Here is a 22,197-nt window from a genome sequence, read left to right on the forward strand (position 1 = left end):
TTCCAAGTGAGGAGGTTGAGGAAGAGGCAAGGACACACCCCTGCTCTAGGCTCACCGCACATGGGGAGTGGGAGGAAAGAGATTCCACTTAAGAGGGCTGCAGGGGACTGAGTGGGCCTCAGTAACGCCAGAAGGCAGAGGGAACTTCCTATTCCGAGAAGATGGTCAGAATCACAGGAATTTTGCTGACAACAGACGATGAGTTTCAGAACGCACAGTGAGTTGGGGGGAGGGCACGGGAGTGCTCGTGAGATAAAGGGCAGAAGAGGGTCGGCCCAGATGGTCTCAGGGCAAGTGCCATGACAGTCCAGGGCAACATGGGCGAGGCTGGGAGGTGGGGGTTTGCCAGGAGCCTGTGGTTTCTCTTGGATCCCGCTGAGGGCAGTATCTAGGCTGGGGCAGCATGTCTGCTGAAAGCTCAGTGGCAGGGCAGAGAGGGCCCAGGGCTGCCTCGTGAGGTGCCAGGGGTTCTTGTGAAGGTGGGGAGGCCCAGGGCCAGGGCCTCCCAAAGTAATGCTGAAGGGGCTTTGCTTCCAGAAGGGCCCGGGCAACCTCAGAGGTCAGGTGTTGAGCCAGGGGGCTCACCTTCCTCTCCTGCCAAGGGGCTGCCAGAAAGCTGGACCCCAGCCAGCGGCCTCCCACCTCTGAGAGGTTTCCAGCCTCCATCCTTGGACTGCGGGTAGGGGGGCAAAAGAGGGGAGTGGGCAGGCTGAGGGTCTGCCATCCCCCAGGTACCTCACCATCCAGCTCCCAATAACAGGGTTCTCTCCTTGCCAAGGGAGGCTGGCGGCCAGGAGCACGGCTGAGCGGGTGATTCTACTTAACCCCAAGCCTCTAAGGAGGGTGCCATGCCCAGTTAGTTCAAGGAACAATGTGTTGAGGTATAGAAAAGGCCACACAGCTTTGAGTGGCAGAACCTGGTTATGTCAAAGCTCCCATCCCACATGCCATCCTGCTGCACGGTCTGGTCTCCTGGCAGCTTCCACGGCACAAGGGGTAGGGATGGGGAGAGCCCTGGAGGTGGGGCCAGGAAAGGCCCAAGAGCCCCCAGCTCCTGTGGGGGAGGGGCTAAACAGGAGAGAAGGCAGCCCCAGGCCTAGGCTCTCTGAAAATGAGACTTTATTATATAAAACTATTCTGTGTGCCCCCAGCTCTGGCCACCAGGCTGCCCTTCAGGCCGATGGCCAGCGGCTGACTCCGGGAAGGCAGCCCTTCATTATCAGAGACTGGGCAGCCTGTGGAGCCTTCACTGGGGGAAGCGCTGGGGCGGGTTGGGCCCCGACACACCCTGTGTGTCAGAAGGCCCAGTGTCGTAGCCCAGTTTCCTCATGTCCTTGGTCACCACGTTGAAGAGGAGGGTGACAAAGCCCTGAGAACGGACACGGGTCACTGGGGACAGAAGGGCAGCATCAGCCAGGCTGGGCTGGGGCAGAGACAGACCCAGGTTGATCTGGGAATCTCTCAGCCTCAGCGTTCTCATCTGTAAAATGGGGACAACAGCGCCTGACCCAAGCCCCTCACTGGGAGGTAAAGGGGCTGCCGGGACAGGCAGACATGACAAACCCTCTGTGCTCCAACCAGGCCCTCATCTGGGAACATTTGTGGGCTAGCTCCCATGTACCTGGCAGGTCCCCGGCATTCACCCCAACCCTGGGCCCACCCACTCCCAGGCTCTAACCTGTCTCGGGGCTGGGGGTAAGAGAGGGGAGGGAGCTTTACCTTCCCGGCCTTCACCCTGAGCCACCACCTTGGGGTCTGTGTACTCGGGCCGCCGCCCCATGAACCAGCTGGGAACACAGAAGAACACAGGTGAGCAGGGCCCCACCTGGGCATTCCTGGCCTTGGACGACGCTGGATGTGGGATCTCCTCGGTTCAGAAACCAGCACTCCTGTTCCAACCGCACCCCACCCCCACCAGGAGTCAGGCCCTAAGCAGAGCCTTCCCGGTGGCTGGGCTCCAGCGTGGGGTGTCCCTTGCTGGGGTCACACAGCCTAGCCAGGCCTCGTGCTCTGCAGCCATGCTGCCTCCGCTGGCCGGTTAGGCTTTTCCATCTCTGGCTTCCATGGGTTTGGTTCACTGGGAATGAGAGCTCAGGGAGATTCTGGGGTGGGGGTGCTGCCTGAACCCCCAGAAATCCCAGAAAAGTGACAGCAGCTGAGGTGGGGGAAGGGAGGGGACAGTGTGACCCTCCAGCCTCCCTGGAAGGGGGTCCTACCCCACAGAGTCTGTGGGGTGGGCAGAAGGGCCAGAACTGGGCTCCTCAGCCTTACCTCCCACTAGTGTGGGGTCCAGGGCATGTCACTTCCTATCTTGGCACCCACCGCAGGCCCCGCCAGGGGCGGCACACAGCCACCAGGCTGAGCATGCTCCCTCCCCAGCCCCAGACCCCAGTTGGGCCAGGCGGGAGGCCAGGAGGCCGGGGGTGTCAGGCCCCGCCGCCGACACACCCACGCGAGCCGGAAACAACCAGGAGCACTATTCCCGGCCGGGTGGGTCCAGCAGCCGCGGGCTTCGCCCCGCCGGGACTCGCGGCCGTGCCTCCTCTGTACCACAGCTCCCAAGGCCCCCCGCACGGACACACCCGGCCCCGAGGGTCGCTGGCAACCATGCCAACCCAACAGCCCACGCACCGCCCTCCCCGTGGCCTCTCCATCTCTGAGGTGGGCACCAGCGCTCACCTGGGGCTGCTGCAGAGGGGCCCTGGCCAGGGAGGGGCTCTCGGCTGCCGCAGAGTTGGCCTGTGGAGACCACAGCCAGGGAGTGCTGCCCACCAGCCCCCAACCCCAAGGAGGGAGCCAGGGAGTGAAAGCCAGCAGGCACTCCCCAAGGGGAAGGGATGAGCAGCCACAAACCCTGCGCCTCAGTTTCTCCTTTGGGAGAGCAAGACTCTCACAGCACCCACCTCACAAGAGGCTGTGTGTGAGGACTGGGGCCTGGGAGCATCCCCACTGTGCCCAGCAGATCCCATCCCGGAGCTCACATAGAGCTCCCATTCCCACCGAATTTCTTTCCTGGGGTCCACCCGGGTGGTCTGCTTAGCTGGCTGGGGTGGGGGAGACAAGACAGGCTGTTCTGGGAGAGCGTTCCAGGCAAGGACCTGAGGCAGGGAAGGACCCCTCAGACTGCAGGAACTGAGGTAGACGGGCAGCAAGTGGGCAGAGGCCATGAGGCAGGCAGGGCCTGGCCACCAGCCTGGCAGCATTCTGGTTGAAGTTCATCCTGACAGAGGCGGGTTCTAGCAGGGGAGGGGTGTGGCCCCAGTTGTGTTTTAGGAACACCGTTTTTCTTGCTGTGTGAAGACTAGACTGGAGGGGTTGCAGCAGGCTGATGACGGCCCCTCAGAGATAGCAGATCCTAGTCCTGGGAAACCATGCACGAGACCTAATTGAGAAACAGGGTCACGTGCACTTTGCACAGATATGATTAGGCTAAGGATCTTGAGGCGACTATCCAGGTGGACCCTAAAGGCTGGGACTCGAGTGATGAGGCCACAAGCCAAGGAAGGCTGGGGCCAAGAGAAACTGAAAGGGCAACAGAGTCTCCCCTACAGCCTTGGGAGGGAGCACAGCCCTGTGGTGCCTTTTCTGGGCCCAGTGACCTGGATTTTGAGCCTGGCCTTCAGCACTGTGAGGACATACATTTCTGCTGTTTTCAGCTATCACATTTGTGTGTTTTGTTGCAGCAGCCACCATGGGAAACGAATACAAGGGCCAAGAGTGTTTGGGGCAGGCCCTAGGCCAGCGCTGGAGGATGTGGGGAGAGGCTGGGAGAGGAGTGGGGATGACCGAGGTCTCAGCCTGAGCAAGGAGCCTCCATATTTGGGAAGATTCTGCCAATCAAACTGCTTTCACTAATCAGAACTTTCTCCAGTTTTTGTAATCCAAGCACACACTGCCTTGCCCAGTTGCGAGCCCCTCTACAGGGGCTGTGAAACCCTTTCCTCAGTGAGCTGTCCCCTGGAGGCCCAAAGTCCTCCTTGGAGCTGTGGGCGGTAGAACAGGGTGAACAACCCAGCCTGGATGGCTGTGTGGGTCCCCAATCTCTTAGGCTTTCCCAACCCACTGATGGGCACTGCCTCGCTGCCTCCCTGACAGCCTGTGGCATGGGGATTGTCACCTCCAGGTGATACTGGCCCAGGTCATCTGGGAAAGAAGTCCTTTGCCACAGGGTGGCCTCCCAGAAGGACTCCTGGGGCAGTGGGCACACAAATTCTCAGGCTGAGGCCAGCAGAGACCCTGCCCTTCCTCTCCTCCACGGCTCTCAGAGCTCAGTGAAGCACTCTCAGCCCTGGGGCGCGATGCTGTCCCTCCACCCAGCAGGGCTCTGGCCTGGTCTCACGCCCAGTACTGGTCAGGCTCGCAGGGGCTGCTTGCCGGCTGCTGCCCTGGAACCCAGGGAGTCCTCCACGTCCCACTTGTGCCTCACTGATCTGCCGGGGGCGGCAGAGGCTTGCTGCCCAACTGCACAAATGGGCCTCGAGTCAGAAGGCCAGGGCCCAGCTGGCCTTCTAAGCTCCCACTTGGATGTGGGCAGGGGTAAGAGGCCTTCCTGCTGGGGCTGCATCCAGGCATCCCCTGGGCCCTCCCTGCAGGCCCTTGTGTCCTGGCCCCTGCCTGCCTCCCTGATGTCTCCCTCATTCTGCCTGGCTTACCACTTACTGGCCACACTGCCGTCCTGGCCACACCACCGTCCTGGCCACACCACCGTCCTGGCTTCTTCTAGCATGCTAAGCTCACGCTCTCCTCAGCCTGGCAGGCACTGTTCCCTGTGCCTGATGTTCTTCCCCGGCTCTTCCCTCCACACTAAGCCTCTGCGCAAATGTCAGCTCCGGCCAGAGACTCCCACATGTAAAGGCATTTATCATGATTACTGTTCCAAGGTGTCTGACTCATACTGCTATATCCTCTTGTTTCCCACCTTTTAATGTCACATTATGTCATGAGCATTTTTCCCATCTGACAAGAGTTTTTCCTCTGCTCCATCTGACACAAAGATTTTTCACAGGGCACAGGGTAAAATCGCCCGGCCTTCTGCTGCTGGAACAGGGCTGAAGGGAGCCCCGTGACTCAGCACTCCCAGGGGACCTGTTTCTATTTGTCCTCAGTGGGTGGAGCAGCTTGCAGATCTGAGGAGGCGACCAGGCACAAACTGAGGGGTAGAACGGGACATCCATTCATCCAGTAGATCAGAAGGAGGGGCTGGGGTTATGGGTACAAGACTCACCTTGTAAATTTCTGCAGTTTAGATGTAGATTCTGGGACAAACATGGGAATGGTCCTTTTGTGCCTGAAACAAATGTTTTTGCAGACAGAGATGCTGAGTAACAGACCTTTCTGAGCCTCCAGGGAGAAGAAACCCTCAGATCAGGCCAGTGCAGCTGCAGTGTGGGCCAAGTCAGGGCCAATGTCAACAAATCCAACCTGTGCTAACTGAGCACCCCTGTGCCTGGGCAAGGTGCTGAGCGCCAGGAGACAGCCTCATGGAGGTCAGAGTCCCTCAGGGTCTTTTCTTTTCTGGGTCCCATTACCTCCCCAACCCACCTGGTGTGTGGCTGGCACCACCCATCCGAAAGGTTCTCCTCCCAAATACAGGCTACAACCCCCCTGGCCACCAGGCTGAGCTGCCCAGGCCCCTGGGGACCCCAGAGCATTCCCAGCCTGAACCTAAGACAGAAAACGAGGTGAGGTCTGTCCTAGGACAAGCCCTGCCCAGGGCCCAGGTCAGAATGAGGACCTACCGGCCAGGTGAGAAGGGCACGTGCACAGCCCCATAGCCGCGAACCACATCGTTCCCGAACACATCTGGTCCATACACGCTGAGCACGATCTGTGGCCCTTGGGAAGGACAAGGCAGGGGGTGGGCACATGAGGACACACGGGGGAGGTGCAGGGCAGAGAACAGGGCGTGTCCAGCTGAGGGTGCTCAAAGGATGGAGCTCAAAACCCTGGGGTGGCAGGCTTGAGAGGGGACAGAAGCAGGCATGGGAACCCAGACTGTGCCAAAGACTTCTGCCCACCCTGGTACTTCCTGTGTCTCCACTGAGGCCTGGGCACACACTCCATACCCCTTATCACCGCTGTGGAGTCAGTGCCCACTCAGTCACTCCATGTACAAGGAGGCACTTCCAGAGGCCTTATTCTGGGCCCAGGGCCCCAGCTATGATCACGGCTGACTAAGGACCTCTGCTCTCTGGGTGCTCCCTTCCTGATGGAGGCGGGCTCATGGGACTGAGGTGGCAGGGGCTCATTTTGGGGGTGTCTAGAAGTCAGAGAGAAAACAATAACCTTCTGGGCATTTTCCTTTAAAATATTGTAGGTACTATAATAGGTGTGGCTGTTTTTACACCTGCTTCATGTTGCCATTGAGGCGCATGAGGCACTTTCACCTTGCCAGTTTCAGGTGAGGCCCAGGGAGGGACTAGGAGCCAGCCTGCCAGGCTCTGATCCTGCAGCCACGGCTGAGGCAAGTTAGCCAACCTCTCTGCCCCTGTTTCATCATCTCTAAAACACATGAAATAGTACCTAATGCATAGTAAGTGCTCAGTAAATGTTAGGGAGAGGTTTGTGCCCTTCCCATTACTACCTTCCACCAAAGGTAACCATTATTCTGAATTTTATGAAACTACCTGTTTACTTTTCTTTAAGACTTCACTGCCAAAGAATGCATCCAAACCTGGTACTTTACCTTTACCAATGTTTTTGAAAGTTTATACAAAAGGAATTATACAGTATATTTATTTTTGTGCCCAGCCTCTAATCCAAAATTATGTCCATGAGATTTTCTCAGATGGTTTCCTGTAAAGGGGTGTGTTCATGTTCAATACCATATAACATTCTGCGTGGGAATCTGTCACAATGAGTGTTCATTCTAGTGCTGATGGACACATGGGCTGCCCTTCCTCTGGGGGCCACGCACCCAGTGCTGAGCACCATGGTGCAGGCTCTCGATACTCGCGTGCACACATCTCTGGTGGGCACACACCCAAGAATGACACTGCACAGGGCCCATGTATGTTCCCTCCCAAAAGGTAACACCAAGCTGCCAGCACGGACCTATCAGCCAGCACTCCCCCAGCAGTGGTATCTGATTCCTGCTCCTCTGTACCTCACCAAAACATGGCATTACCAATCTTTTAAATTTGAGCTGTCCTAGTGAGAGAATAGTGGTAGCTCACTGTAGCTTTAAATTACATTTTCCTTCATTTTAGATTTTTCTTACTGAAATAAGGTTGAGACCTTTACCTGTTTCTTGGTCACCTGGATGTCCTCTTTTGTGAAGAACCTACTCAAGTCTCTTGCCTGGTTTTCTACTGGATGGTCTTTTTCTTTTTTCTTCATTAAAAACATTTTTTTTTTTTTTGAGACAGGGTCTTGCTCTGTTGCCCAGGCTGGAGTGCAGTGGTGCAATCATGGCTCACTGCAACCTCAACCTCCTGGGCTGAAGTGATCCTCCCACCTCAGCCTCCCAAGTAGCTGAGACTACAGGCATGTGCCGCCACGCCTGACTAATTTTTAAATTTTTTGTAGAGATGGGGTCTCACTATGTTGCCCAGGCTAGTCTCAAACTCGGGCTCAAGCGATCTTCCTGCCTCAGCCTCCCGAAGTGCAGGGATTACAGGTGTGAGTCACCTTGCCTGGCCTGGCCTTTTTCTTATTGATTTATAGTGTGTATATATGTGTTTATCCTGTGACTTTTCACTTTTAGTGATGTCTCTGGATGAATATAAGCCCTTAATTTTAATATAGTCAACTTCATTGATCTTCTCCTTTATGGAGTCCTCCGAGAAAATCTTCCCTTACCCTGATACCATGGCTATAGTCCTCTGTGCTACATATCCATCTGAAATTGACTTGTGTGTATGAGGACAGGCTGAAGTTTTTTCCTATGTATATCAAATTGTCCCAGCACCATTTATTAAAAAGACCAGGCTGGGAGCAGTGGCTCATGCCTGTAATCCCAGCACTTTGGGAGGCTGAGGTGGCAGATCACTTGAGGCCAGGAGTTCAAGACCCGCCTGGGCAACGTGGCAAAACCCCTTCTCTATGAAAAATACAAAAATTAGGCGAGGCACGGTGGCTCACACCTATAATCCCAGCACTTTGGGAGGCTGAGGCAGGTGGATCATCTGAGGATGGGAATTCAAGACCAGCCTGGCCAACATGGTGAAACCCCATCTCTACTAAAAATACAAAAATTGGCTGCATGTTCCTGTAGTCCCAGCTACTCGGGAGGCTGAGGCAGAATTGCTTGAACCCAGGAGGCAGAGGTTGCAGTGAGCTGAGATCGTGCCACTGCACCCCAGCCTGGGAGACACAGCAAGACTCCATCTCAGAAATTAAAAAAAACAAACAAAAACAAAACCAAAAATTAGCCGGGCGTGGTGGCGCATGCCTGTATTCCCAGCTACTTGGAAGGCTGAGGCACCAAAATCACTTGAACCCAGGAGGCAGAGGTTGCAGAAAAATCTTTCAACATTTCACCAGTAAAAGTGATGTTTGCTCTAGCTTTTCAGAGATAATCTTGATCAGGTTAGGGAAGCTTCCTTCTATTCCTAGTTTACTAAGCTTTTATCATGAATGGGAGTTGAATTTTACCATGTGTTTTCTTCATTTATGGGGATGATCATGATTTTTCTTTCTTTTTTTTTTTTTTTTTTTTTTGAGATGGAGTCTTGCTCTGTCACCCAGGCTGGAGTGCAGTGCTGCACTCTTGGCTCACTGGAACCTCTGCCTCCCAGGTTCAAGCGATTCTCCTGCCTCAGCTTTCCAAGTAGCTGGGATCACAGGCGTGTGCCAGCAAACCCGGCTAATTTTTGTATTTTTGGTAGAGACGGAGTTTCACCATGTTGGCCAGGCTGGTCTCAAATTCCTGACCTCAAATGATCTGCCTGCCTCGGCCTCCCAAAGTGCTGGGATTACAGGTGTGAGCCATGATGCCTGGCCTGACTCTGACTTTTCTTCTTTTTAATGTGGTGAATTATTTAGAGACAGGGTCTTGCTACGTTGCCCAGGTTGGTCTCAAACTCCTGGACTCAAGCAATCTTCCCACCTCGGCCTCCATATGAGCCACTGTGCCTGGCCAACTATAGATGTCATAAAACCTTTGTATTTTTGGAATAAATCCTACTTCTCATGATGTATTATATTATCCTTTTTTTATCTTGCTAGTTTCTGAATATTTCATTTGGGAGTTTTGAATTCAGTTTCTGAATATTTTGTTTGGGAGTTTTGCAACTGTGTTCAAGAAGGAGTTTCTTCTTTTTAATGTCCTCAGCAGGCTTTAGAATCAAAACTATGCTGACCTAAAAAAGTTGGGGAATGTTTAATCTTTTCAGTTCTAGGAGTTTGTGTAAGTCTGCTGTTACTTTCTCTTTTTTTTTCTTACACTTCTGCCATGGAAGGTGTCATTCTTTAAATGCCTGGTGGAACTCAGTGATGAAGACACTTGGACTTGGAACTTGCTTTGTGAGAACATTTTTAATTATAGATTCAATTTAATAGATACAGGACTACTCAGATTCTTATTCCTTTTTTGCAGTTTTGGTAGTTATCTTTTTCTAGGAATTTGACCATTTCATCTACCTTGCCAAATGTATAGCAAATGGCTGTTCTTTATATCTTATCTTTTTACTGTCTGCAAGATCTGTAACATGTTCCTTTTTCATTCCTGCCATTTCTGTCTTCTGTTTCTTTTTCTTCTCTTTTAGAGATAGGGTCTAGCACTGGCACCCAGGCTGGAGTGCAGTAGCATGATCATAGCTCACTACACCCCCAAATCCCTAGGCTCAAGCAATCCTCCCACCTCAGCCTCCCGAGTAACTGGGACTACAGGTGTGAGCCACTGTGCCTGGCCAATTTTTCTATTTTTTGTAGAGACAGGGTCTCACCATGTTGCCCAGGTTAGTCTCGAACTCCTGGGCTCAAGCGATCCTACTGCCTCAGCCTCCCAAAGTGTTGGGATTATAGACGTGAGTGACCCCGCTTAGCCTGTTTTCTTTTTCATCGTCTTAACTTGGGGTTTTCAGTTTTAAAAACCAACTTTTGCCTCTTTCATCTCTTCTGTTGTAAGTGTGCTTTCTGTTTAATGAATTAATTCTGCTGTGTCTCATTCTATTCTGCTTTCTTTGGGTTTAACTTGCTATTCTTTTACTAATTTCTTTTTTTTTTTTTTTTTTTGAGATTGAGTTTCACTCTTTCGCCCAGACTGGAGTGAAGTGGCACAATCTCAGCTCACTGTGCAACCTCTGCCCCCAGGATCAAGTGATTCTCCTGCCTCACTCAGCCTCCCCAGTAGCTGGGATTATAGGCACCTGCCACGGGCCTGGCTAATTTTTTTTTTTTTTTTTTTTGAGATGTTGTTTTGCTCTTGTTGCCCAGGCTGGAGTGCAATGGCATGATCTTGGCTCACTGCAACCTCCACCTCCTGGGTTCAAGTAATTCTCCTGCCTCAGCCTCCCGAGTAGCTGGAATTACAGGTATGTGCCACCACGCCTGGGTAATTTTGTATTTTTAGTAGAGACAGGGTTTCTCCATGTTGGCCAGGCTGGTCTCGAACTCCCGACCTCAGGTGATCCGCCCGCCTTGGCCTCCCAAAGTACTGGGATTACAGGTATGAGCCACCGCGCCCAGCCTATGCCTGGCTAATTTTTAATATTTTTAGTAGAGATGGGGTTTCACCATGTTGGCCAGGCTGGTCTCGAACTCCTGACATCAGGTGATCCACCCGTTTTGGCCTCCGAAAGTGCTGGGATTACAGGCGTGAGCTACCACACACAGCCTTCTTTTACTAACTACTTCTTTTTTTTTTTTTTGAGATGGAGTCTCACTCTGTCGCCAGGCTGGAGTGTAGTGATGCGATCTCAGCTCACTGCAATCTCTGCCTCCTGGGTTCAAGCAAGTCCCCTGCCCCAGCCTTCCGAGTAGCTGGGACTACAGGAGCGCACCACCACACCCGGCTAATTTTTTGTATTTTAGTAGAGATGGGGTTTCACATGTTGGCCAGGCTGGTCTTGAACTCCTGACCTCGTGATCCACCCGCCTCGGCCTCCCAAAATGCTGGGATTATAGGCATGAGCCACCGCACCCAGCCACTAATTTCTTAAGATGGATGCCGAAATCATTAATTTTTCAGCCTATTTTCTTCTCTAATATGCATTTAAAATTACAAAATTGGCCAGGCGCAGTGCCTCACGTCTGTAATCCCAGCACTTTGGGAGGCTGAGGCAGGTGTATCACCTGATGTCAGGAGTTCGAGACCAGCCTGGCCAACATGGTGAAACCCCGTCTCTAATAAAAACACAAAAAAATTAGCTGGGCATAGGGGCAGGCGCCTGTAATCCTAGCTACTTGGGAGGGTGAGGCAGGAGAATCATTTGAACTCAGGAGGCAGAGTTTGCAGTGAGCCAAGACCGCATGCTATTGCACTCCAGCCTGGGCAACAAAAACAAGACTTCATTTCAAAAAATAAATAAATACGGCCAGGCATGGTGGCTCACGCCTGTAATCCCAGCACTTTGGGAGGCCGAGGCGGGCAGATCACCTGAGGTCAGGAGTTCGAGACCAGCATGACAAACATGGAGAAAACCTGTCTCTACTAAAAATACAAAATTAGCCGGGCGTAGTGGTGCATGCCTGTAATCCCAGCTACTAAGGAGGCTGAGGCAGGAGAATCGATTGAACCCAGGAGGAGGAGGTTGCAGTGAGCTAAGATCGTGCCACTGCACTCCAGCCTGGGCAACAAGAGCAAAACTCTGTCTCAAAAAATTAAATAAATAAATAAAATTTAAAAATAAAATAAAATTACAAAATTTCCCTCTATCCATGACTTTAACTGCCCTCTGCAAATTTAAATAGCTCAGTATTTTTATTGTCATTCAATTCAAAATTCCATTATTCCATCAGTATTTCTTCTTTGACATATGGGTTGTTTTTAGAAGTTATTTTCTTATTTTTCAAACATATGGAGATTTTTCTCATTATCCTTGCTATTGGTCCCTAGCTTAACTTCACTGCGGTCAAAGAATATACTCCACTCCTCCTGAAAAGCTAAAAGAGTTCCAATGTACTGGCGCTGACTCACTACCGGATCACCACTGACAGCTGAGTCTACTTGCTTTACTGCCTCTCCCCATGCCTCAGTCAACTCATCCTACTTGTGAGGAATTTAAAAGTAAATTAGATCTCTGGACACTTTCCCCAAAATACTTCACTCTGCATGTCAGCAAATAGAGCTCAATATTTGTTCACAGTTCTTTCGAGATAAAATTTATGCATAATGAAACATAAATCTTAAAGTGTACTATTCAATGGATTTTGACAAATGCATACATCTGTGTACTAGCTGCTTTCAAGATTTTCTTTTTGGCTGGGTGCAGTGGCTCATGCCTGTAATCTCAGCACTTTGGGAGGCTGAGGTGGGTGGATTATGAGGTCAGGGGTTCAAGACCAGCCTGACCAAAATGGTGAAACCCCATCTCTACTAAAAATACAAAAATTAGCCAGGCGTGGTGGCAGGCACCTGTAATCCCCAGCTACTCGGGAGGCTGAGGCAGAGAATTGCTTGAACCTGGGAGGCAGAGGTTGCAGTGAGCCGAGATCACACCACTGCACTACAGCCTGGGTGACAAAGCAAGACTCCGTCTCAAAAAAAAAAAAAAAAAAAAAGATTTTCTTTTTGTCTTTGGTTTTCAACTGTTTGATTATCATGCACCTAGGGGTGGGTTTCTTCCATTTATCCTGCTTGAGGTTTGTCTTCTTGAATTTGTGGCTTGATGTGTCTCATCAGTTTTGAAAAGAATTGTAGCTATTTATCCCTTCCAATATTGTCTCTATCTTGTCCTCTCCCCTCCTAGCAGGATTCCAATTCCATATGGCAGACTTTCAGTATTCTCTGTCTCCTACCTTCTCGTCTATATTTCCTATTCTTGGGTTTCACTGTCGATATTTTCCTTTGACCTAGCTTTCAGTATATAATTATCTCTTCAGCTGTGTTTAATCTGCTGAATTCCTGCTTTTGGTTATCATATTTTTCAATTCTAGAATTTCTATTACAATGTTTAAAAAATATGGCCAGGCATGGGGCTCAAGCCTGTAACACCAGAACTTTCTTCGGCCGAGGTGGGAGGATTGCCTGAGCTCAGGAGTTCAAGACCAGCCTGGCCAACATGGTGAAACCCTGTATCTACTAAAAATACAAAAAATTAGCTGGATATGGTGGTGCATGCCTGTAGTCCCAGCTACTCGGGAGGCTGAGGCGTAAGAATCGCTTGAATCCAGGAGGTAGAGGCTGCAATGAGCTGAAATGGCACCACTTGACTCAGAGAGACAGAGCAAGACTCTGTCTGCAATTTAAAAAAAAAAATCGGCTGGGCGTGGTGGCTCACACCTGTAATCCCAGCACTTTGGGAGGCTGAGGCAGGCAGATCATGAGGTCAGGAGATCAAGACCATCCTGGCTAACATGGTGAAACCCCGTCTCTACTAAAAATACAAAAAAAAAAAAAAAAAAAAAAAAATTAGCCAGGCGCGGTGGCGGGCGCCTGTAGTCCCAGCTACTCGAGAGGCTGAGGCAGGAGAATGGCATGAACCCAGGAGGCAGAGCTTGCAGTGAGCTGAGATCGTGCCACTGCACTCCAGCCTGAGCAACAGAGCAAGACTCAGTCTCAAAAAAAAAAGTCAGGCTTCCTAGTTCTCTGCCATAATTCTCAGTCTGTTTTATCTCTTTTGATCATAGTAAAAATGTATCTGACAATTTCAGTGTCTGGAGATTCTGTTTATCTCTATTGCCTTATTGTCTTATTTTTGCTGGTTATCATTTATGTTGTCTTGATTCTTGTGTGCCTTATTATATGCCACATATTACATTTGAAAAAATATATAGAAATAATTTTATGTCTATGAGATGTTATCTTTCTCCAAAGAGTTTTCTTTTTTTCTTTTTTTTTGAGACAGGGTCTCACTTTGTCACCCAGGCTGGAGTGCAGTGGCATGATCTCTGCTCACTGCAGCCTTGACCTCCTAGGCTCAAGTGATCCTTCTGCCTCAGCCCCCCAAGTAGCTAAGATTACAGGCGCCCACCCCCATGCCAAGCAAATTTTCGTATTTTTAGTAGAGACAGATTTTCGCCATATTGCCCAGGCTGGTCTTAAACTCCTGAGTTCAGGCGATCTGCCTGCCTCAGCCTCCCAAAGTGCTGGAATTACAGGCATGAGCCACCATGCCCAGCCCAAAGAGGTTTCTAATTTGTTTTTGTCAGGTGCCTTGACTGTAACAATCTTGGAGCTGACTACAAGAATCAGGAGGTTGAAATCATCAGGGGCTGAGCTGAAATCCCTGTGAGGCTGCTCTGCTTCCATCCCTCCCTTATTCCTAGGGCAGCTCTTTGGGGTCTTAACCCAGTTTGGTGAGATTTACCTGAGGCCCTCCTCCCAACCCCTTGGAAGGCTCTGAACATCAGTTTTTTTGTGTCCTGGGCCCAGAGAGGCTGTCAAAAGTCTTGATCAGTCTCTCAATCACCTCTATTGAAATCAGCAAACACTCCCAGAGGAGATGGGATTGGGGTAACCTCTCTGGATTTCTGTTCTCCTGGATCTTGCCTGGTAAATCTCTTCTATTTTGCTAACTCTCTGATGCCTCTGAGGTAGTTGCTTTTTGTTTTTGCTTTTGTGTATTACATTTACCTCTCCTACCTGTCCTTGGCAGGAGGAGGTTGGTCCAGTACCTACAGTACCTATTGCACTGTTCCAGGAAGTCTATTGAAACTTCCTACTCATGGATGATGACAGCAGGATGGAATTCCCTGCTCAGGAGGACCACCAGGCATTTTCTGCTCCAGACCCTCCACACCGTGGTGAGCCTAGGCCCAGGCCACGTGCAGTAGAAAGGCCTAGATTGTGAAATCAGATGGGCCTAAATTAAAATCCACACTTGGTCACTAGATGTAAAACAGAAGGCAAATGATGTCAGTTTTGAGTGTCAGTTTCCTTATATGGGAAAAGAAATGGAGAGAAATCTCTCCAGCAGGTATGATTGGGAAGCTCGGATGAGTCCACACAGTGAAAGTATTCATAGTCCCCATGGAGACTAAGCCCAGGCTTTGTGCACAGTAGGCACTTATGAAGTGCAAGTGAACGATCAGAATGGTTAATAACCACCAGCCATGGTAGAAAGTAAGCAATGCCAACCAGGAAGCCCTTGGGAAAGAGGTTAGACTTAGGACGTGGGAATGGTATCCAGACAGATGGATCGACATGAATAAAGCTCAGATGAAGAAAGTTGAGGGACTAGCACAGGAGGAGCAAGTGCCAGGGTCTAGCCAGAACACAACACGCCATGGGAAGTCAGCAGGCACAGAGTCAGGCCTCCAAGCCAAACAGCCGCAGTCCTGCACGCAGTCCTGCATGCCAGGGTGGGGAGCCTGCCTTTTACAGGCATGGCCACTAGCCCTGATGCACTCTGAACTTCCAGAAGGCCAGCTGCACAGCCTGTAGCAGACGAAGGGGGTGAGTGGGGATGAGGAAGAAGAGGAGGGAAAGGGACAGATGGCAAGAGAGAACGTTGAGGGCTGCTTCAAGAGCCCAGGTGACAATCTGAATGTGAACAGTCATGGGCTGGATGAGGCAGAGGCTGTCTTGGGGGTGCTTGTGAAAGCTCTGCCACCCTACCCCGCAGGGCCCCTGCAGACTCACAGCCGTAGGGGTTGGTGCTTTTAAAGGTGACATCAATGGGGAAGTTCCACACCAGTGCTTGCCGCACATCTTGGCTCTTGGATGTGATCTGTGAGATCCCCTCCTCCAGACCCTGTGGGGACAGTGACACAGACAGCTGGATTCAGAGCAGAGCCAAGCTGCTGCAGCTCCTCCCCTTACCTTCAGCAGGCAGTTGGGAAGGCTGTTTTCTCAGCTGTCTTCTCCCAAGACACTAACTTCCAAACAAAGAGGACTAAGAGATGATGGAGTACCTCTTTAAGTCTGGTACTTTAACACCGTAGCTTGACAACCCTGGGAGGCCAGCCACTCTCCCGGGCACAAGGGCACGAGATCTGGTCCCAAGCTCTTGCCCCACTGAAGGAATGGTCCAGTATGCTTACACTCTCCTGCATCCCCACCCTCATCAGTATCCCCATCGGTATCCCCATCGGTAAATACGTAAATGTGTTTTCTCCATCAAAAATAGTCCTCTTTCAACTCTGCTGCTTCTTCCACCCACCAACCCTTTCTCTGCTCCCTTTATAGCAAAACTGCTTCAAAGAGCTGCCACACTCACCGGTTCCAATTCCTCCCCTGCTATTCTTTTGTGACCCCACTCCAATGTGACTGCTGGCTCCAGCACTCTACCAAAGGGTTTTCTCCATTAATGCCCGTGACCAACATTGCTAGATCCAATGGTCATTTCTCTATCCTTGTGTTACGTGACCCATCAGCAGCACCTGATGCAGCTGCTTACTCCTTGATACACTGTCTTCCCTTGGCTTCTGGGTCTCTCCACCGCACAGGGTGGCCCCTGCTCGGTGGCTCTTGCTGGTTCCTTCTCAGTGTTGCTGTTCTAAGGCTGAATCTTTGGCCAGCTCCTCTACCCGTACTTGGTGATTGCATCCATCTCATGGCTTTCAATGTGCTCTAGATGTCAATGATTCCCAAATTTATGTCCCCAGCCTGGTCCTTGCCTCTGCACTCTGGATCAGCACCTCCTCTTGGATATCCAGTGGGTGCCTCAACCTTAACCCACACCAGGCTGAGCTCCAGGTAGCTCTCCCCAATCTGTTCTTCTCACTGAAAGGTAGCTGCCTACCTCTAAGTGCTCAGGCTAAAAGCCCTGCTGTGAATCCTAACTCCTCCTTCTCTCAGACCTCACATCCATCAAAAGAACCCAGCGGCTCTATCTTCAGAGTATACTTGCAGTCCAGCCCCTCCCGCCACCCCACTGCTGCTGCCCTCCTCTCCCATCTCCACTGCTGTCAGAGTCAACTGGGCTGCCCGCTCTTGCCCTTTCCCCCCGAGTCTATCCTTCTCATAGAAGCCAGGGAATCTTCTAAAGACGTAAGTCAGATCACTTTCTCTGCTGAAAGCTCTCCAACGGGATCCCATCTCCCTTTGAGTAAAGGTCACAGTCCTTACTCTGACCTTCTAAGTCCTACAAGACCTGCCCAGGTGCCTCTCTGCTCCAGCCACTCTCCTGCTGGCTTGCTCTCCAGTGGCCACATGGCCTCCTTGCTAGTCCTCAAACATGCCAGGCAAGCTCCTGCTCCAGGGCCTTTGCACTATCTGCTCTTTCTGCCTGGACAGTTCTCACGGGTTTCCACATGGCTTGTTCCCTCACTTCCTTCAGGTCTTTCCTCAAAATTTACTTTCTCGGCAAGGCCCTCCCTGGCAGCCTTAGCGAGATCGCAGCCTCCGTCTCATCACTCATCCCTGTCACTTCCTGGCTTGGTCCCCCCTCGCACTTCTGGCTTACTAACATCCTAGAATATGCACTCCTTATTATCTGACCCCCCAGCAAGAACGTGCGCTCTGGGAAGGCAGGGTCTTCTGGTTTGGCTTTGCTCACCCCTGCATCCCCGGCACCCAGAAGACAATCAGTAAAGGGAAAAGAAGGATTATCATCTCAGTTGTACAAATGAGGAAACTGAGGCTCAGAGAGCTTAAATAAGTTCAGTCTCCTTTTCTTAAACTGCTGTGAAGATGAAACAAGTGCTTTGCAAACAGCAGAGCACAGAGCGGGCTGAAGTTGTCACCATAGTCCCTCACCTGGTGGAGGCAAGCTACCCCTTGGGAAGTCCTGGAAGGAGAGCTCCTACTCTTTTTACTCCAGGTCCTCCCCACTGGCTGAGGAGAGGCCAAATGGTGAGTGGACTGGCCAGAGTGTCCACAGCTCAGCCACGGCCAGGCTGGCTCACTGGGGCCTGCCTCCTGCTGCAGGTGTTGCTCTTTGCTGCCCCGGGGAAGCTCACAGGGTAGGGCGTGTGAGTGCAGTCTTGGTGGATGGATCAGGGAGTCCAACCATGGCTGTGTCCTCTGCTCCCGCTTTACCAGGAACACTCACGTTTGGGCTCCCCTGAACTCAGTGTCTACCTCTTAACTGGTTCTGAATGGGGAGGGGAAGGGTATGACACCTTCAGAAACTCCAAAAGTCATGAGGGCAGCCAGGGAGGCCCAAGAGCCCAGCTTACCGCTGTGGGGTCCCAGTCCTGGCCGTACACAAAGCAGTACTTGCAGTAGAGGTCATCATACTCTGGAAACTGAAAAAAGCACAGACAGATTCTGTCGACTGGTATTCATGCTGAGGCCAATGCATTTGCTAGGCAGGTGCAGCCAAGGGGAATTCTGAACGTGAGACACCTGCGAGTGGGTCTAAGAGACGGCTGGAGATGTGTTCAGAAGACAGGCTGAGGACCAAGAAGCGGGAGTTCACGGGAGACTCCCAGGTGCCACGGCCCCTGGCTTTTGCTCAGGCTCTGCCTTCTGTCTGATTTGTCCTTCCTACTTCATCCGGAAAACTCCTGCTCACCCTTCAAAACTTACCCTTCAGGGAGCCTGCCCTAACTCTCAGGCTGGTTTAAGGTCTCCTCTTGGCTCCCTTAGCCCTGTACTTCCCTCCATAAAAGCAATGGTTGCCTGTGTCTAAGTCTGTCTGTTCCTCTAGACCACGAGCAGAGAACAGATTTAATGCCTTTCTGTGTCCCCACTGCCTGGCACAGGGCTGGGCACAGATAAGGTCTAAGGCAGGGGTCCCCAACTGGTACCAGTCTGTGGCCTGTTAGGAACGGGTCCACACAGCAAGAGGTGAGCAGCAGGCAAGCAAGCAAAGCTTCATCTGTATTTACATGCTCCGCACTGCTCGCATGACCACAGGAGCTCCACCTCCTTGTCAGATCACTGGCGGCATTAGATTCTCATAGGAGCGCAAACCCTACTGTGAACTGCACATGTGAGGGATCTAGGTTGCATGTTCCTTATGAGAATCTAATGCATGATGATCTGTCACTGTCTCCCATCACCCCCAGATGGGACCATCTAGTTGCAGGAAAGCAAACTCAGGGCTCCCACTGATTCTACATTATGGTGAGTTGTATAATTATTTCATTATTATTTACAAGGTAATAATAGAAATAAAGTGCACAATAAATGTAATGTCCCCAGATCATCCTAAAACCAACCCTCGCCACCTCCTGTCCGTGGAAAAATTGTTTTCCACGAAATCAGTCCCTGGTGCCAAAATGGTTGAGGACCACTGGTGTAAGGGAATGGTGCTGAAGTGAAAGGTCTGAGAACCCAGGAGGCCATCATATGCAAGGCTGGAGCTGAGGCCCTGAAAAGAGGGAGGTGCTGAGAGCAGACCAGGGAGGAACAGCGTGATTGTCAGTGTGTGTGTGTGTGGTGGGGGGGAGTCGATGATGCTGAGAGCACAGACACATGTGACTCAGCCCAGCCGAGAGCCCCTAATGGGAAAGGACAGGAGAGTGGGGAAAGACGGTCTTAGGCACTAGGCTAAGGCAGAGGCGGACAGGGTGGGAGCATGGAGTAGTATCCCTGATGAAACAGGAAGGCAGGAGACACCTACAAAGCATCAGGCCCTGTCAGAGCCTTACCCAAACCGTCTCAGTCAATCCTCACAATAATATAATAAACTAATAATAAACACCACCTCCAACAGACTGGAAGGACAGTGTAGTGAAGCTTTGAGGTCAGATAGGCGTGGGTTCAATTCCCAGACAGGCCAGTTCCTTTGGTATATTTCCCCAGCTGTAAAATGGGGGTGTTAATAGTGCCTATCTGGTAAGGCTGTAAGGATGGACCAGTGCCGAGCACCGACTTTGGGACATATTGAGGACTTGGTGAGTGTTGGTTTATATTTACAATAAATGATTCCTCTAAAGTGTAGGGGGATGGAGAATAGCGTCCCTCGGGCCTGGCAGGCACACCTTCCTTGGGTCAGTTCCAGGCCACCACCATCGTTGGATGGTTGGATTCGAACCCGAGTTCAAGGATCTGGGGATTCAGAACGCGGGACAGTAACTCCACACGGGACACGGCGCAAATGCTGGAAACTCGGCCAAGCCTCGGCTCCTCGCGTTACATCCCCGGAGGCTCCTGCCAGTGATCCAACCAAGTGGGCATGATCCGTGCGAGGGCCCACAGGCTTGGCCGAGTGTGACCTCGGTACTAGCTCAACATCTCGAGGTCTGCTTCTATTCCTGCACATCGGGACTCAGGATCCGGGCAACCTCGCCCCAAGCTCTCCAATGCTGGCTCCCCTCCCCCGCCTAACCGAGAGGCTCAGAGGAATGACGTGGCTCTCCGGGGGCCACAGGGCAGCTCGGGGGGTTGAGGGAAGGGCCCCAGGGGATGCTGGGGGGCGGGGCCCGGCGGGGTCCACGGCCGCTCACCTGGGCGCTCTCCACCTGCCCGTTGACCATGAGTAGAAAGACGCTAGGACTCGCGGTCGCCATAGCAGGGCTGGGGGTTCCGGTGGGACCCACCTAGGCCGCGCGCGGTTGCTAAGAGACGCCGGCGTTGCCCTAGAAACAGACGGCGTAGCGCACAGGACACGTTTCTTGACAGCGACACCTTCGCGAAGGCCACGCGAGTGTGTGTGTGTGACATGCGCAGGCGCAGTGAGCGGGTGCCGTCATAAGGGGGCGGGGCTTGTGTGGGGCGTGGTACAAGGGGGCGGGGAGCCACACCGAGGCTCCACCCCTCCTTAGGGCAGGTATGACCGAGACCTGGGGCGGGAGCGTTGACCTGTCGGGTAAAGCCAGCCCTACCGCTTGACTCAGTTGCACCTGCAGGGAGTGTGTGTTCACTCTGACTCAGCCCGGCTCCCCCTCCTCGCCGAAGCGCGGAGGCGAATGAGAGCTGAGTCCTGGGGAGCAGCACCCCGATTCACGCCCGCAGCAAGCCGAGTGTTTAAAATACATTCAGCCACTAGATGTCGCTGTGGCCCCACCGCGAGGACGCGGAGGAAGGTGCTGCGGGGCACGGGCGGCGTGACCACAGCTGTCGGGGCTAACTCTGGAAGGCCGGGTGCTCGGAGGAGGCTCCCCAGCTGGGGCCAAGCAGCGTCCAAGCAGGTGAAAAGGATGCGCCCTTGTGGCTTGGAGATCCTTGCCCTCGAAAAAGTTTATTAAACAAACTTGGGAGGGAACTCAAGAATCCTTACATCCAAGCCATCGCTCTTTAGTTCGAAGCTGGGGAAACTGAGGCCCGCAGCGGGTGGCGCCTGGCACCCCAATCAGCCAGCGCTCAGGGGAGTTGCTAGCCAGAATCCACGAATCTGTCAAGATACAGTCTTGTATCTTAGTGGCGGAGGAAGGTGCTGCGGAGCACGGGCGGCGTGACCACAGCTGTCGGGGCTAACTCTGGAAGGCCGGGTGCTCGGAGGAGGCTCCCCAGCTGGGGCCAAGCAGTGTCCAAGCAGATGAAAAGGATGCGCCCTTGTGGCTTGGAGACCCTTGCCCTCGAAAAAGTTATTAAACAAACTTGGGAGGGAACTCAAGAATCCTTACATCCAAGCCATCGCTCTTTAGTTCGAAGCTGGGGAAACTGAGGTCCGCAGCGGGTGGCGCCTGGCATCCCAATCAGCCAGCGCTCAGGGGAGTTGCTAGCCAGAATCCACGAATCTGTCAAGATACAGTCTTGTATCTTAGTGGCCTGTCACATAGTAAGCACTTGGTAACTACTAACTTGTTGATAAATGAATAATTGAAGACATCTCCATTTTACAGAGGAGGAAACAGATTCAGATGGCAAAAGCAGGTAAGTAGCTAAGTCAGGATTCAAACCCAGGACTCCAGAGGCTAACAACCCTCATTGCCTCTGTCTTGTCCTGGGCCAGCCCCAAGAGCATCTGTTGGCAGACGTGTCAAAGGAGACGTTGGAGACATTATCCTGGATCCAGGAAATGAAGGGATTCACAGGTGTGTAGACTCCCGGGAGGCCAGGCTCCGGGCAGGGACCCCAGGTCATCACATTCTGCAGCTCCCAGCTTGGGAGCAGACTAGGGGAGTCCCATCAACCATCTGCATGAGGGAGAGAAGGAGCAGTCTCAGCCCAGCCTGCACCCACTGAACCACCCCCTGCCTGGTGAGCAAAGATATTTGACCAGGGGAGGGGGGCAGTGGGTAACCAGTTCACACATCTGACAAGAGCAGCTGGGGGAGGGGACGGGTGGGCTGGTGGCCCAAGTGCTGCACCCAGAGCCC

The 22,197-nt window shown here is 52.2% G+C and overlaps 1 protein-coding gene across 5 annotated transcripts; it reads right to left on the reverse strand.

Moving 5' to 3' along the window:
* Positions 1-1,102: 1,102 nt before the first annotated feature.
* On the reverse strand, positions 1,103-20,623 carry B9D1 (B9 domain containing 1). 5 transcript variants are annotated; one of them, XM_063656237.1, is made up of 8 exons: positions 20,383-20,623; positions 18,166-18,234; positions 15,686-15,797; positions 5,739-5,835; positions 5,225-5,287; positions 2,680-2,739; positions 1,720-1,787; positions 1,103-1,389 (listed from the first exon to the last, which is right to left on the reverse strand). In XM_063656237.1, exons 1-8 carry the CDS (start codon positions 20,443-20,445, stop codon positions 1,247-1,249), a joined length of 675 nt encoding a protein of 224 aa, XP_063512307.1. In that variant the 5' UTR covers positions 20,446-20,623; the 3' UTR covers positions 1,103-1,246. The 5 variants fall into 5 exon arrangements, with proteins under 5 accessions (XP_063512307.1, XP_063512308.1, XP_063512309.1 ...); XM_063656238.1 differs by having other exon boundaries at positions 1,103-1,369; positions 20,383-20,616; XM_063656239.1 differs by lacking the exon at positions 2,680-2,739 and having other exon boundaries at positions 1,103-1,369; positions 20,383-20,616.
* Positions 20,624-22,197: the final 1,574 nt, after the last annotated feature.

This window comes from Pongo pygmaeus, chromosome 19, assembly GCF_028885625.2.
Source record: "Pongo pygmaeus isolate AG05252 chromosome 19, NHGRI_mPonPyg2-v2.0_pri, whole genome shotgun sequence".
NCBI lineage: Eukaryota > Metazoa > Chordata > Mammalia > Primates > Hominidae > Pongo > Pongo pygmaeus.